This window comes from Lupinus angustifolius, chromosome LG03 (assembly GCF_001865875.1).
Source record: "Lupinus angustifolius cultivar Tanjil chromosome LG03, LupAngTanjil_v1.0, whole genome shotgun sequence".
NCBI classification, from domain to species: Eukaryota; Viridiplantae; Streptophyta; class Magnoliopsida; order Fabales; family Fabaceae; genus Lupinus; species Lupinus angustifolius.
Genome location: NC_032011.1, coordinates 2,519,576 through 2,533,934, shown reverse-complemented (window position 1 = coordinate 2,533,934; position 14,359 = coordinate 2,519,576). Strand labels below are relative to the sequence as shown.

At 29.7% G+C, this 14,359-nt stretch overlaps 1 protein-coding gene and 1 long non-coding RNA gene across 2 annotated transcripts; both read right to left on the bottom strand.

The window, feature by feature from the left end:
• Window positions 6,357-6,532, bottom strand: LOC109343048. Its single transcript, XR_002107158.1, has 2 exons — window positions 6,497-6,532; window positions 6,357-6,387 (listed from the first exon to the last, which is right to left on the bottom strand). It is a non-coding gene; the product is annotated as an uncharacterized LOC109343048 (long non-coding RNA).
• On the bottom strand, window positions 7,100-8,629 carry LOC109343046 (heavy metal-associated isoprenylated plant protein 4-like). Its single transcript, XM_019581161.1, has 3 exons — window positions 8,487-8,629; window positions 8,314-8,392; window positions 7,100-7,497 (listed from the first exon to the last, which is right to left on the bottom strand). The coding sequence occupies exons 1-3, from the start codon at window positions 8,490-8,492 to the stop codon at window positions 7,127-7,129; spliced, it is 456 nt and encodes a 151-aa protein (XP_019436706.1). The 5' UTR covers window positions 8,493-8,629; the 3' UTR covers window positions 7,100-7,126.

Sequence of the window (14,359 nt, the reverse complement as noted above, 5' to 3'; positions counted from 1 at the left end):
GATATACTTGTTTTTATATATAGTGGAGTTTATATATAGTTTGTTGACTTGAACAAGTATGGAGCAAGAAAACTTATGAGAATAAAATATCTCTTTACATCATGATAATTTAAAATGTGGCAGATAGTTGAGATTATATTGATTATGCTTGCGTTAACTACCACTTTCAATTGTGGATTACAACTGGTATGGCACACCATCAAAAGGCTCTAAATAGAAGAACTGTCCAGAGGAGAACCAATGAAATTACCAAGCCAATTCTATAGAAATATAGCAAAATTGCACTCAAAGAATAGGTGATTGGATGACTCCTCTGCAACATGACAGAGAGAGTAAGCATATGCCATATGAATACCCTTTTTTTGAAGATTGACATCAGTAGGCATTTTGTTACTATATAACCTCCAGATTATGAAAGATTTAGAGGGAGGAATAGAGATGGACCAAATAGACTTACACCAGTTAATATGATTAGCACTAGGCTTGAAGAAGTTGTAGGGATCCTTCATACTAAGGCCACCATCATTTCAATGTATCCAAACTATCTGATCATTCTGATTATTATTGGAAACATGAATTTTGATAATTGACTTGAGGATAGTAGGATACAAAGTAGCCATCCAGGAAGGGATTGTCCACTGTTGATCATTGATGAAATCTGCTACCTTGGTAATCAAGGAGGAGTGAAGATGATGAGGAATGTTTAGAGTCTGAGCTATAGGACTTCCTAGCAAATTATCTAACCAGTAGTTGATTTTAGATCCATTACCAACAATCCAAATTAAGTAATCAGTGATCACATTCCAAACTCTTTTGATACCAGGCCATATAGAAGACTTAATATAGCTTGTCTGCATATTTCCAGCTTTATAGAATCTAGTTCTATAAAAAGATGCCCACTCCTGAGAAGAAGATTTCATTTCCCAAGCTAGCTTGAGCAAAGCAGCTTGATTCATTTCAGCAATGGACCTCAGACTCATACCTCCTTCCTTAGTAGGGGTGCAAACTTTGTGCCAAACCACTATTACCAACTTTTTGGTGTTTATATCACCTGACCAGATGAAGTTTCTTATGCTCTTGTCAACAGATTTCAACAGAGAGATGGGCCAAGAATAGACATGAAAGCTAAAGGTCAACATGCTATGAATAATAGACCTAACAAGTTCTACCATGCCCATGGTAGAAAGAGAGACTCATTTCCACTTTGTCAGCTTGTTCACAATTCTATTAGCTATTGGTTGAAGATGAATGGCCCTAGGCTTGCCTCTAAATATAGGAACTCCCGAATAGGAAAAGGGGAGACTGCCCACAGAGAAACCCAACCAAGTAGATATGGTAGAAATTTTTGCTGGAGTAGCTTTAGTAGTGTAGAATTGCACTTACTTGGGTTGATGTGTTGACCAAAGGCTTGAGCATAGCTTAAAATAAGCTTATTTAATGCCAAAATTTCTCTCTTGATCCTCTTGCAAAAGATGAGAATATCATCAGCATATAAAACATGAGTAGGAGTAGAGATCTGACTAGGACCAAAAATGGAATGAATTTTACCCTCAGCGTGCAACTTAGATATGCTCCTGCTCAAAACATCTTCAGTTAGACAGAAAAGAAGGGGGGAAGGGGGTCTCCTTGCCTAACACCCATCTTAGAACTAAAGTAGCCAGTATTTTGACCATTAACAACAATTGAGATCTTAGCAGAGTGCGAGATTGTATTAATCCAACCAATGAATTTGACATCAAAACTAAAGGCCTGAAGAGTATTACTCAAGAATCCCCAATCAATAGTATCAAAGGCTTTCCTAATGTCCAGCTTAACAACAATATTCCCCCCAAAAGCCTTATGATCTAACAGATTGATAGCCTTAGAGGCAATGCGGATGTAATCTTGAATATGCCTTCCTTTGATGAAGCCTCTTTGCTGTTTTGAGATAATATTAGGAGCAATAGAAGCCAACTTATCAGTCAAGACCTTTGTAATCACTTTCAATTGGAAATTGACAAGGGCAATGGGTCTAAAGTCTTCAATCCTATCTGCTCCAGGGAACTTAAGAATCAGAACCATAGAGTTGGAGTTCATATTAGGCAAAATCCAGCCCTGATTAAAGAATTGAGAAACTGAGTTGCACACATCAAGACCAACTATATCCCAAAATTCTTGAAAGAAACAGCCACCAAATCCATCAGGACCACGAGCCCCATCACCATTCATATCACAAACAACATTTCTAATTTCTTCATGCAAAGGGAGCTTAGTAAGCATGTAGTTTTGATCCTCAGAAACCAACTTGAGCACCACAGAACTTATCAAGTCATTTTGTTGGGGGTTATTATTTGAAGCATACAACTCTGAGAAGTAAGATTGAGCATGATTAGCTATATCAGATTGCTCTAACATGATTGTGTCCCCCTCCCTCAGCATGGTCATGGTCTTAGTAGAATGTCTTATTTTGGCTAACTTTTGAAAATAGGAAGTATTCCTATCACAATTAGAATGCCAATTAATCCTAACTTTTTCTTTTCATAATTCCTCTTCAATTGTTAGAGCACACAGGAGCTCCTTATGAGCAAGATTTTCCTGCTCCCTGAGATCAAGATCATCACCCCTGAGATTTAAGCATTGCTGAATTTTATTCACCTGATCCAAAGAAGTCTTCACCCTAAGATGAATATTGCCAAACACCTCATTATTCCAACTTTAAGTTCTTTAACTTCCTTGAGAGAACAAACATAGGGCAGCCAACCACCCTAGTATACCAATTGTCCTTAATCAATTTTCTTAGGCCATGATGGAGTAGCCACATCTTACGAAACTTAAAAGAGGCATGCTTGATATTTGTAGCACCAGAGGCACTGAGGAGCAGAGGGTGGTGATCAGAGTTAGCTCTAGGCAAAGTACAAAAAATGATGCTAGACCACTCACTCAGCTAAGAATCATTACAGATTGCTCTATCTAGCCTATTCTTTTATTAGTATTTTAGATGTATATATATTATATATTATTCATGTTTAATACTTTTGTTTATTTTTGTTTATTATTTAACATATCAGTGATGTAATGTTAACATATAAATTTTTTACTATATTAGTTTATAAATATTTAATCCTCAAACTAATATGTACTAATAGTCTTCTCTTATTAAAGTCAACTTAAGCATATCAAGTAGTTAGAAGTTAGGTATATGAGAATATGATAAAATAAATTTTTTTATATAACTACATTTTATTTCTCTCCCACTTTATTCCCTTTTTCAAAATAAACTTTTTATTGACTTTTAAAATATAAAACATGTTTAATATCTATGTTTATATTATGATTATAAAGTTTTTTACATTATCAATTTATTATGCACTATTTATGTATATTACTTTTATTTAATAATTTGATTACTAAAATATGAGTGATTTATGATGTAATTACAATTTAGATAATACTAACTCTTTCTGTGCACAAATAATTTTGTCATACAAGGGACTTCAATATCTCTACAGATATTTATATGAACTTATTGTCTAAGCTTCCATATTCAACTTATGAAAACCGTACGTTGATTCAATTGGAAAACAGTGAATCGATCATCATGTGATACAATAATCAAATCAATTAAAATTGGCCAAAATTAGTATGACAGCGATTTCCATTTAAACTGAATCAACCATACATTTCAGTTTTCATTTTAAATGATAAAATGTTAAATAGAAATATTTATTATATTTTCTCTTAGTTTTTAAATATTAATGTTAGTATTATATATATATAAATAAAGTATCTCTTTATATTATACAATAAAAGTATGACATATGTATTATTTTGTTTAGCTTTAAAAATATTTTTGTAGAAAATAATTAAATAAGATACATGTCGTGATTTAAATAGCTGGAGAAAATACATTATCTCCTTATACCACAAGATATTTTATTGTATATATATATATTTAACTGTTGTATTTAATTATTGAAACAATATGTTACTGTATCAGTATTATGACTGATTTAATAACATTGTGTTATTTAATATACAATATTTTGTTGGTACTACAAAGAGTATATCGTCATCTTTTTGGGTAAGAAACTAATTTCTTTCGTAGTACAAGATTGCTCCTCCCAACAAGTATATGTTCTCGGAAATTAAATTTTTGACTTTTTTATCATACTAGAGATCTAAGGATGTCTTATACTATTACATTCATGACTTATTGATATATACAATATTAATAATACTACTATTTAAGTATTTAACTTAATTAATTATATAAAAAATATTTTAGTTCAGAAAAAATATTTTGCTTGTGCTAGTAAAATGAAACACGCATGTATTTATGGTTGTGAATAATTATAACCATAAATATTGTTTTGGAGTATTACTTTAATCGTCCTATGCAATTGGCTATAGACTATAATCGAATAATAGTCGGTTTGTAGTCAATTCAAGACTTTTGAGTTTCGTACTAGTGGTCCACCATACTTGTTGATACCAAAATTATTGTCTCAAAATTTGGAAGTATCCAAATGTGTCCTTGTATAGAGAAGAATAATCTTAAAATATATTTTCAAAAGACCATAAATAAAAATTGTGAAGTTTTAACTGTATTTACACATACAATAAAATGCCATCGAACGCCATCAATTGATTATAACGCTTATTTTACTCCACCAAACTAGTGTTATTTAATATTCAATACAAAATACATATTGCACATTAATGTCATTAAATAAAGACCTTGACTAATGATAATAAAAATACCCTCCCAATTCAAACATATCCTCTCTGATGGCGAAACTATGTTCAAGTGGAGGTTATACATTGTTAATTAGTGTATAAAAATGTAAAGACACCAAATAATGTATGACATCATGTGTGACAAATACAATCCATGATTGGGTATAATGTATCACAATTAAATAAGTTAAATTTGTCAAAAATATAATAAAATAGAAAGCAAATTGCATTTTTTTAAAAGAGTGTACACACTTTGAAAAGGTCAGAATAATTAAAGTGCATATATTTAGGTTATGAGAAAAAGTTCTTAGGCATTCCTTAAAGTAGTGTCATTCAATAAGTCACACGTTGCATAAATTTTTATTCAAAATTTGTTCATCAATTACAAACATATGAAATAGGTTTAAAATATTTCGTGAATATGAAAGTACTACACTTTCCAATAGGGAAAGTTCGATCACAATGAAGTCCATCTCCTCTTTTATTAGTGTAACCTTGGTAACAATGTAGATAGACTCCTCTTCTCTAATAAAAATCAATCTCTCAAATTTTGCCAACTTCATGATTTCCATTCAATGAAAGGATAGGTTGTTTTGTGGGTTACATGAATTTGTCCTCTTGGACTAAGCATGTATGTAGCGGGTCAAAATCATATAATACTAGAGATGATTCTTTTCCCCGGTATTCAGAATTACTGAAAAACTCACTCAGTAATTCCTTGAGTATGTTTCGTTGTGAGAACTACTACAATACAATATATTTTTTTCTAGCTTCCATTGTGTCGCAACTAAAGTGTGCCTCAAGTGCATCTTGAATATGAAAAAAAAAATAATGAATTTATAGACATATTTGGTGTCTAAAGAAACTCCTCACAAAGTGTCTTAGAGGAAAAATTAAATAGTTTTCCACTTTTCCCACTTTTTAATTAGTAGCATTTAATATATACCCAATCACCCCTGCGCATTTGTTTGAAGCTTAAACCCAAAGCTTAATAGATTCTGAAAATTATCAAAATTTTATTATCTACTTTGAGTAGGTTTAGTTTGCAATGAGGTGTGATGAGAAAAGCAATGTCTAAAACAAATTTTACAATAAAAAATTATTATAAACTAAAATACTTCTTTTAAACAATAAAAAAAATATTTGTTTTTAATGGTGATGGACTGGATGTGTGAATATAATATATATAATCTAGTGATTCAAAAGTTAATATAGGTATAGAGAGGATTGGATGGATGATCCAATTAGTTGTTTTTTTATTTTAGTTGAGTGAGAGAGTAATGGTAACATAACTAATTTGGTGTGCTTTTACTCCTTAAATGAACCCTATGGAGAGTAATGATCCAACTATGTTTTAATCCTTTGTTTTTCCTTTTTATTAATGAAAGTTAATATGGTTTTGTACTCAAATTCTTATAAAAAAAATTATTTTAACTTTTTTATTAATTCATTGATTAACTCATACGGTAAATTCCCTATATATTCTTTAGTGGAGCTTATATTTGCAACATCATTTGTTTTTATTATATTGATATGGAAAGTGGAAGTAACATATACAAAGTGATAATCTCTCTCAAGAAGAGGGGAAATGTATGAAAAGTCAACTCTTGAAAATTTAAATAAAAATCGAAGCCAATATATGAACAAACTAATACATGGTATTACAAACATCTTATTAAATCATGAACAAGCCAAATGACGACAAATTTTGATTGTCAACTCTTGAAAATGAATAATATGGATGCCAACATGAACAAACGAGATACATGATATTACAAACATCTTATTAAATCATGAACAAGCTAAATGGCTAATGACCACGTATATATAGCCTTACTTCACAAATAAGCAAAGTGTTTATATAAATTAAACAAATGCTAGCTCACCGGTTCATTGAGTTGAAGCTCATCACTTTTTCTTACATTATAGTTTAAATTTATTTTTTATCAATCATGTTGATTGAGGAAATCACATTATTATTAGAGTTTAAATCAGATATTTACATTTTATCTCACAACTTTACCAACTAAACTGACTCTTGCATACTCTTAAATTATAACTTAATTTTTTTATCAACCTTATGAATTGAAAGAGTGACACAAATCATAACAAAATGATACTATCTCCCCATTGGAGTATCCCATGATGGATCAAGAATCATTAAGGCATGTATCATAAACAACCCAATAATAATAAGGGGGCAAGGTGAATTATAACACCTAGGACATGAGCACCATGGAGGACACTATTAAACCACGGTGGTGGTGAAGGAGGGTTACCGGACAAAGTACACCAACCATGGCACTTAGGGCTATATCACTTAAAGCATGCAGTGACCTAATTTCCATCACACTTAGCACTCGGAACAAGCATGATGATGATCACACTAACACTTGCACTCTGTGCTGTATCATTTGTAACATATTAGGGCACAGTGTCCATCACACTTATGACAATGGCACTTGTTGCAAGGGTCATACCTACATTGGCAACTAGTAATATGACACTGAGTACATGATGGTGGTGAATGACACAAAGCACAACATTGTAATTTTTTCTTTTCTTCTTCTTTTTTCTTCTCTTCTTCTTTTTTCTTTTCTTCTTCCTTTTTCTTTTCTTCTTGTTTTTTCTTTTCTTCAGGTGTAGGACTCTTCACTTCTTCCACACTAAAAACCATGATTGATCGGAACTTCTTCCTCAGCCGGTTAGCCAAACAAACCGTGTCTACATTGTCACCGGTCACCACCACACCATCACCATCTATTGACACCGCAGTCACACCTGTGTGTGTTATTTTCGGTCATCGCTTCACTCAAAATGATTGTCCAAATAATTATATATAAATTGCTTTTAATTGTTATTGGAACCAAGGTTAGAACCTTAGAATTGGTGACATGATGGTAAAATTGACTGAATTAAACTCTAGACAGGAGAGCGTTATAAAATAACAAAGAAAAAATCATATGTAATGATATTTATATCCCTCTATTTATAGTTAAAAAATATTTTTACCCTTAAAATTGAAAGAAAAAAATAATATCTTCTTTTATACTAGGGATAAATCTGACTCAATATTTACTATGTGAAGTATTATGTTTAGTATGTTGAACAAGTTAAATAGCTTTTCTTTTATTTGATTTTTTAGAATATTCTTAGACTATAATTGAGAGACTAATCTCTTATAGTATAATCAATCGGGGAAGTAAAACCTTAGAAAATGATTTTTGCCATATACACAAATAAAATCCATACACTCATGCTTAAGAAATTCAAGCTTAATTTACTTAAACCAACAAACAACTTGCATAGTTATATGTGGGATGAAACTTTAGGACTAAATACATATGAACTTTAGCTTCCTTATATGCATTATATCACTTAAAGATTTAGGATTCGTTTGTGTGTTAGATTTTAGAGGAGAAGGAAAGAAAATAAAAGACTTCTTAAGAGTTATATTACAAATATATTTCATGGCTTCAACCTTTTCTTTTCTTTTTCTACCAAAATTCAACTTGCAAACGGGAGAACAATTATAATTACATATACCAAATTTGTGACTATATAATACGTGTGTGCCTGTATTTATATGTTATTTACCTTTTATCTCAGCAGCAATTGTGAGAGCCTTATTTCTGCACCTATCAGAGCCCATTTGCAACTTTATAACTATCTTTTGCTGCATCATTTGGAATTTTGTGCACAGCATGTTAAGAAACTTATCTATAGAACAAAACAGAACAGAACAAAAATCAAGTGAAATCATATCTCACCTTCATATTTGCTTAATTGAAACACAAGGCTTCTTTATGCTCCACGTTCAGGAAAAACTCAAAATGGTTCTTCGTACTTGTCCTATACTTTGGATTAGTGTTGATATACTTGTTTTTATATATAGTGGAGTTTATATATAGTTTGTTGACTTGAACAAGTATGGAGCAAGAAAACTTATGAGAATAAAATATCTCTTTACATCATGATAATTTAAAATATATTATAAAAGAAAATATATAATACGTGTTAAACAATCAATAAATTTAAAGAAATAAGTTATCTTATTAGTACGAGGAGATATTTTATTTTCAAAACTTATTTATTAGTATCAATATGGGATAGTTGTTGAGTTTAATATTAGGGTAAACTTTTTAAATTGACATTAAATCACTGTTTATGAATATCATATTTATATAAGAGACAATTATGATTAACATATGAATAATAGATGATACGATGAATAATCATTTTCATTCTTAGTACGTAAATGTTAAATCTTAGAGCTATTATCTACAACTAGTCTTCTTGTTAAAGTCAACTCAGGCAGATCAAGTACTTAGAACTTAGGTAGGTATGTACATGAGAAAATAACTTAATTACTATATAACTTTAAAAAAAATTCACACATTCGACTATATTGTATATGTTCCAATTAAAAATACATGATTTTTTTTTATAAATTTCGACATATAAAATGTTTTTAATGTCAGCAGATTTTCGGTGTAAGAAATTTTTCACTATGAAATTATCATCAATAACTTATATATATATCACTTCTATTTAACAATTGATAATTATTAAAACATGAAAGATGTATGATAAGGTGACAAATAAAATATTACAAACATGAGCATAAATGATTTTCCCATACAATATACTTCAATATCTACACAAATATTTGAATTAAATTTCTGTTGGGTGTCAAACTATTTCTGCTACATAATTAACTAAATTAATAGTATACAAAATATTTTACTTGAGAAAATGTTTCGGATAGAACGAAACAGGCGTGTATGTTGGATGTGAATAATGATAACAATAACTGTGTCAAAGTATTAATTTAAACGTCCTATACAAATGGTAAAGGATATAATCGAATAATAGTGTGCTTGTAGTCAACTCTAGACTTTATTTTAGTACTATTGTATGAAAAGTTGGAAGTATGCAAATGTGTTCTTCTATAGAGGAGAATAATCCCTTAAATTTATTTTAGTACATCATAATTAATAATTGTGAAGTTTGAACTGGTATTTAAAGACAATAAAATGCCATCGAGTGACGTCAATTGATTATGAACCACTTATTTTCCTCCACCAAACTAGCGTTATTAATAACGAATCAAAAATAGTGAAATACACATGGCATTAAATCATAATTAAAGACCTTGACTTGTGGAAATAAAAATCCCTTCGATTTCAATCGTATCCACTCTCGGCCAGAGAAGCTATGCTCTTGAGGAGGTGTTATACACTGTTAATAAGAGTAGAAAAAACAACACCAAATAATGAATGACATCACGTGTGACAATTATCACACATTTTTTTTAGTATTACTATTAGTATCACTTATTTGAGTCAGAAACTAATTTATTCGGAGTTCATGACTACATCTTCCAATAAATGTCGCTCATAAGAATCAAACTCTCAATTTTAAAGATCTATTGATGCCTTATATACCAATAGACCAACAGTTTTTTGGTAACAATCACAATACATGATTGAATGTCCAAAACAATTAAATAACGTAAATTGGTCAAAACTAAAAAAAACATAAAGCAAATTGCATTTTTCAAAGCGAAACTGAGCTAATAATTAAAGTGCAGGGATATAAGTTAAGAGATAAAATTCTAAAACATTTCTGCAACATTTGGTAATAAATTACAAAATGTAAGGATAGGTATTGAAAACGAAAGTACTAGACTCTCCAATAGGAAAACTTTGATCACATAGAAGCCCATCTCCTCTTTTGTTACAGTAACCTGGGTAACAATGTTGATAGAACTTTGCTTCTCCAACAAAGATCAAATCCTCAAGTAATGCCAACTCCTTGATTTTCCATTCACTGAAAGGATAGCTTGTCTTGTGGGTCACATGAATTACTCCACCACAATAAAGCAAGTCTTTAGCATTGTTGAAAAACCCACGCACTAAATTCTTATGGAGCCTGCATTTATTTTATATATATATATATCAGTGTATACATTTTTTCTCGTATATTACTAAGTCAAATTAGAGAAAATAGAAATGACTAGCTTACCCAATCTGGAGGAAGGAACGTTCACGGTAAATGAAACCAGCATGAGGAAAATTGAACACTATCAAAATGGTACAACCAAGATTCTTGAGTTCAGTCAAGTTGTCTAACACCTTTGTATATTTTAAACTTAGAGACTCTAAAATGTTGTCATGTTAAAAAAAATAACCAAGTTAGTATTTAATACAAATCATTATATATAGAGAACGATAAAGAAAGTGCATCTTTCATAATTTGAAACGAACTAATAAATGAATAATAATGTATCCAATTCCGTGCTATGTATATTATTGTTTCTGATGTCGCCTTTTTCTTTTTCATTAATAAAATTTTTACTTATAAAAAAATAATATATCCAACTCAATAGTTGAAAAAATACCTATAGAATCTAGAGAAGTGGCAACAATGTTCTTAGCAGTACCAAATTTTCTAGCCAAACATAGTGCAAATGAAAAATCTCCCTCCCCAACAAGGAGTATCCTGTCAGAGCTTCTGTATTTAATTATATTTTTTTCTTCCATTGTGTTGCAGCTATGGTGCCTAAATTGTAACTTGAAAGTGAAAAAAATCACTAGTGGTGAATGGATATATATAGACACATATGGTTTCTAAAGAAATTTAATTTTCCACTTCACTCCCACTTTTTAATTAATAGCCTTTAATGTATGTCTGATCATCATTGCGCATGTGTTTGGGAATTGAGAAGCATGTCCTTTAACTTCTCCAAAAATAGAATTGATTAGTGTAGTGGAAGATAATGATATTTCCAACCTAGGGAATGAAAGGATGCACAAGGGATTAGACAAGGTATTCCATTGTCAAGCTCAATGTATTAGTAACACTCTAACACACTAACCTCATTAAACTATTAGAGTTGTTATGTTATATAAACAAAAATCAAAAGAACTTTTTTTTTTTAAGGTTACCACATGTATCATCGTACATTAATTTTGTCTGAGTTGTAAACATGGTATGTGGGGCTAATTCCCACATTTTTTTCATCCACAAGACTCGAACCCGAGATATTACTTAAGGGAAATCAACCAAGTATCATTTGAACCAGCACCCATTGGTAGAGCTTATAGTATTTGAAAACTATATTTGGAAATGTACTCAAAGTATCGTTCAAAATGTGAAATAAAACTTTTAGTAATCCGTCTATTAATAGTACCTTCAAAATATTTAAAAATTAAAATTACATTAATTACATCTGAAACTTTATTACTTTTTAGTCATTTTCAAATTTTAATAATTTCAATTCAAAACTAATTTTAACAAATAACTTTAATTTAATAAGGTAGTTATACAACTATTAAGTTAGTTTTATCGAAAAAATTCATTATCAACCCAACCCTTTAACTTTTTTAGTGCATTTGAAAACTTAAATTAAATAATTTAGAGTAAATTACACTGACACCTTCTGAGTTTTAATGAAATTACACAAACCACCCATCACTTTCTAAACTTACACAAACCTCCACTACTTTTGTACTTTCATTACACTAAGCACCCCTGTATAATAAATAAGTGTAATTTTTTTAACAAAAAATGTGATAAATGCAATTAAGTTAAACAAAACATGATATATTGTGTAGACAAGTCTAAATAATATACAAATCAATGTATCTTTATTATTTGTCTACACAATATATCATGTTTTGTTTAACTTAATTGCATTTATCACATTTTTTGTTTAAAAGATTACACTTATTTCTTATACAGGGTGGTCAGTGTAATGAAAGTACAAAACTATGGGAAGTTTGTGTAGGTTTAGAAAAGTGAAAGGTGGTTTGTGTAATTTCACTAAAACTCAGGGAATGTCAATATAATTTACTCAATAATTTAATAACACTTGTTCTTTTGTCACACCATAACCACTTTATTTTCATTCCTCAAGTCCATAATATGTGATCCATCTAAGCCATAGTCTCATCTAAATTTCGGTACACCTCAATTCCAAGTCATCGTCCTGGGAATGCTACACAATCGATAGTTCGATACCCAAAACATGCAATAACAATACATTAATATTTGTATCATCGTATCAATTTCAAAACCAATTTTGAAACTAAATATATGAATACTATTTAAGCAACTTCATATATAAATCAAAGCCTTATTATCACAAATCTCAAGTTGGGTCTTGCACAAAATCTTAAAATCAAAAGTTCCCAAAGTTGGATTAAACGACACCCTAACTTTGAAGTATATTTTTAAAAGAGAATAAAATATATTCTGGTATAAGGAGATAAGTTATCTCCTACAACCACTAAAATCATGATATGTGTCAGATTTAAACATTTTCTGCAAAAATATTTCTAAAACAAAATAGTACACGTATCATATTTTTATTAACTAAAAGATATAATTATGAGGAGATACTTTATTCTGTTTTTAAAAATGGATAATACAAAAACCAAACATTTCACAAACTTTGAACAAAAGCTAAAACGAGATAAAGGAGTAGAAATTACCTAAGAGTAGTTGGGAACATCAAAAGAGGAGAAGAACGATAGAACAATGGTATTGATGTAATGCGAACAATAAAGGGGGTGAGGAGAACACGATCTAAAGAACGGGTGATATTAATACCAAAAAATAATATATCATAAAGTAATATTTTCTTTTATGATTAATTCACAAGTGACATTTCACTTTTCCTACGAAAATATATCATTACATTGTACCAACACTTAACATCAAGACATTAATATAATGGTAAAATTATTGAACTAGTATTTTTGTAGTTAAATTATATAGAAAAGGATATAGACATTGACTTTAAGAGATTTTTATATTGTCTATATTATCTATTATTCCTACGTTAGCATTACCTATTAAATAAATATAATACAAATAAACGGTGAATAGTATACTAACAGTAAATTTTTAGACCATCTATGTATAGATATGACACTCTAAATTAAATTATGTTAAATTAGATATACATATATGAGTGTAAAAAATTCATACACTATCATTTTCGGTGCATAAATCTTTTTATCTACATATATGTTATGAGAAAAAGATGTATATACTTGTGTAAAAGTATTTTACACAGTCAGCATATTATCCAACATTCATTTTTAATCATTATTGACTTTTAAATTAAAGTAATACATATGAATAGTGGATGATGCATTACCTTTGTATAAAACTTTATACTATCACGTCATAAATATTACACTTACATATTATACTAATATTAATATTTAACACTAATAAAGATGATAAATATGTTTATTTATATAATTTGTTAAAATAAAATGTGTCACTTGACAACAAACAATGTTTCAGAAGAATAAATTATAGTAGTAGTTATGTTGTAATTTTAATTGAAAATAGTTGATATTATAAGTGCTATTTAAATAAAAGTTGACCAGTTTAAACTATTTTTAACTAACATGATTATATGATTAGAATAATTGTTATCATGTACTCTAATTTATAAATTTTCTAATTGAACCAGACAGTACCATCCAATTTTCATGATTGTGCAAATTATCTCATTAAACTCACCTGTTGAGTAAAATATTTCATAATAACAACTACAATAGAAAAAGCATCAATGTGCAGACCAGTTTTACAAATTACATTAATTTGCTACTAGCTAGAGTAG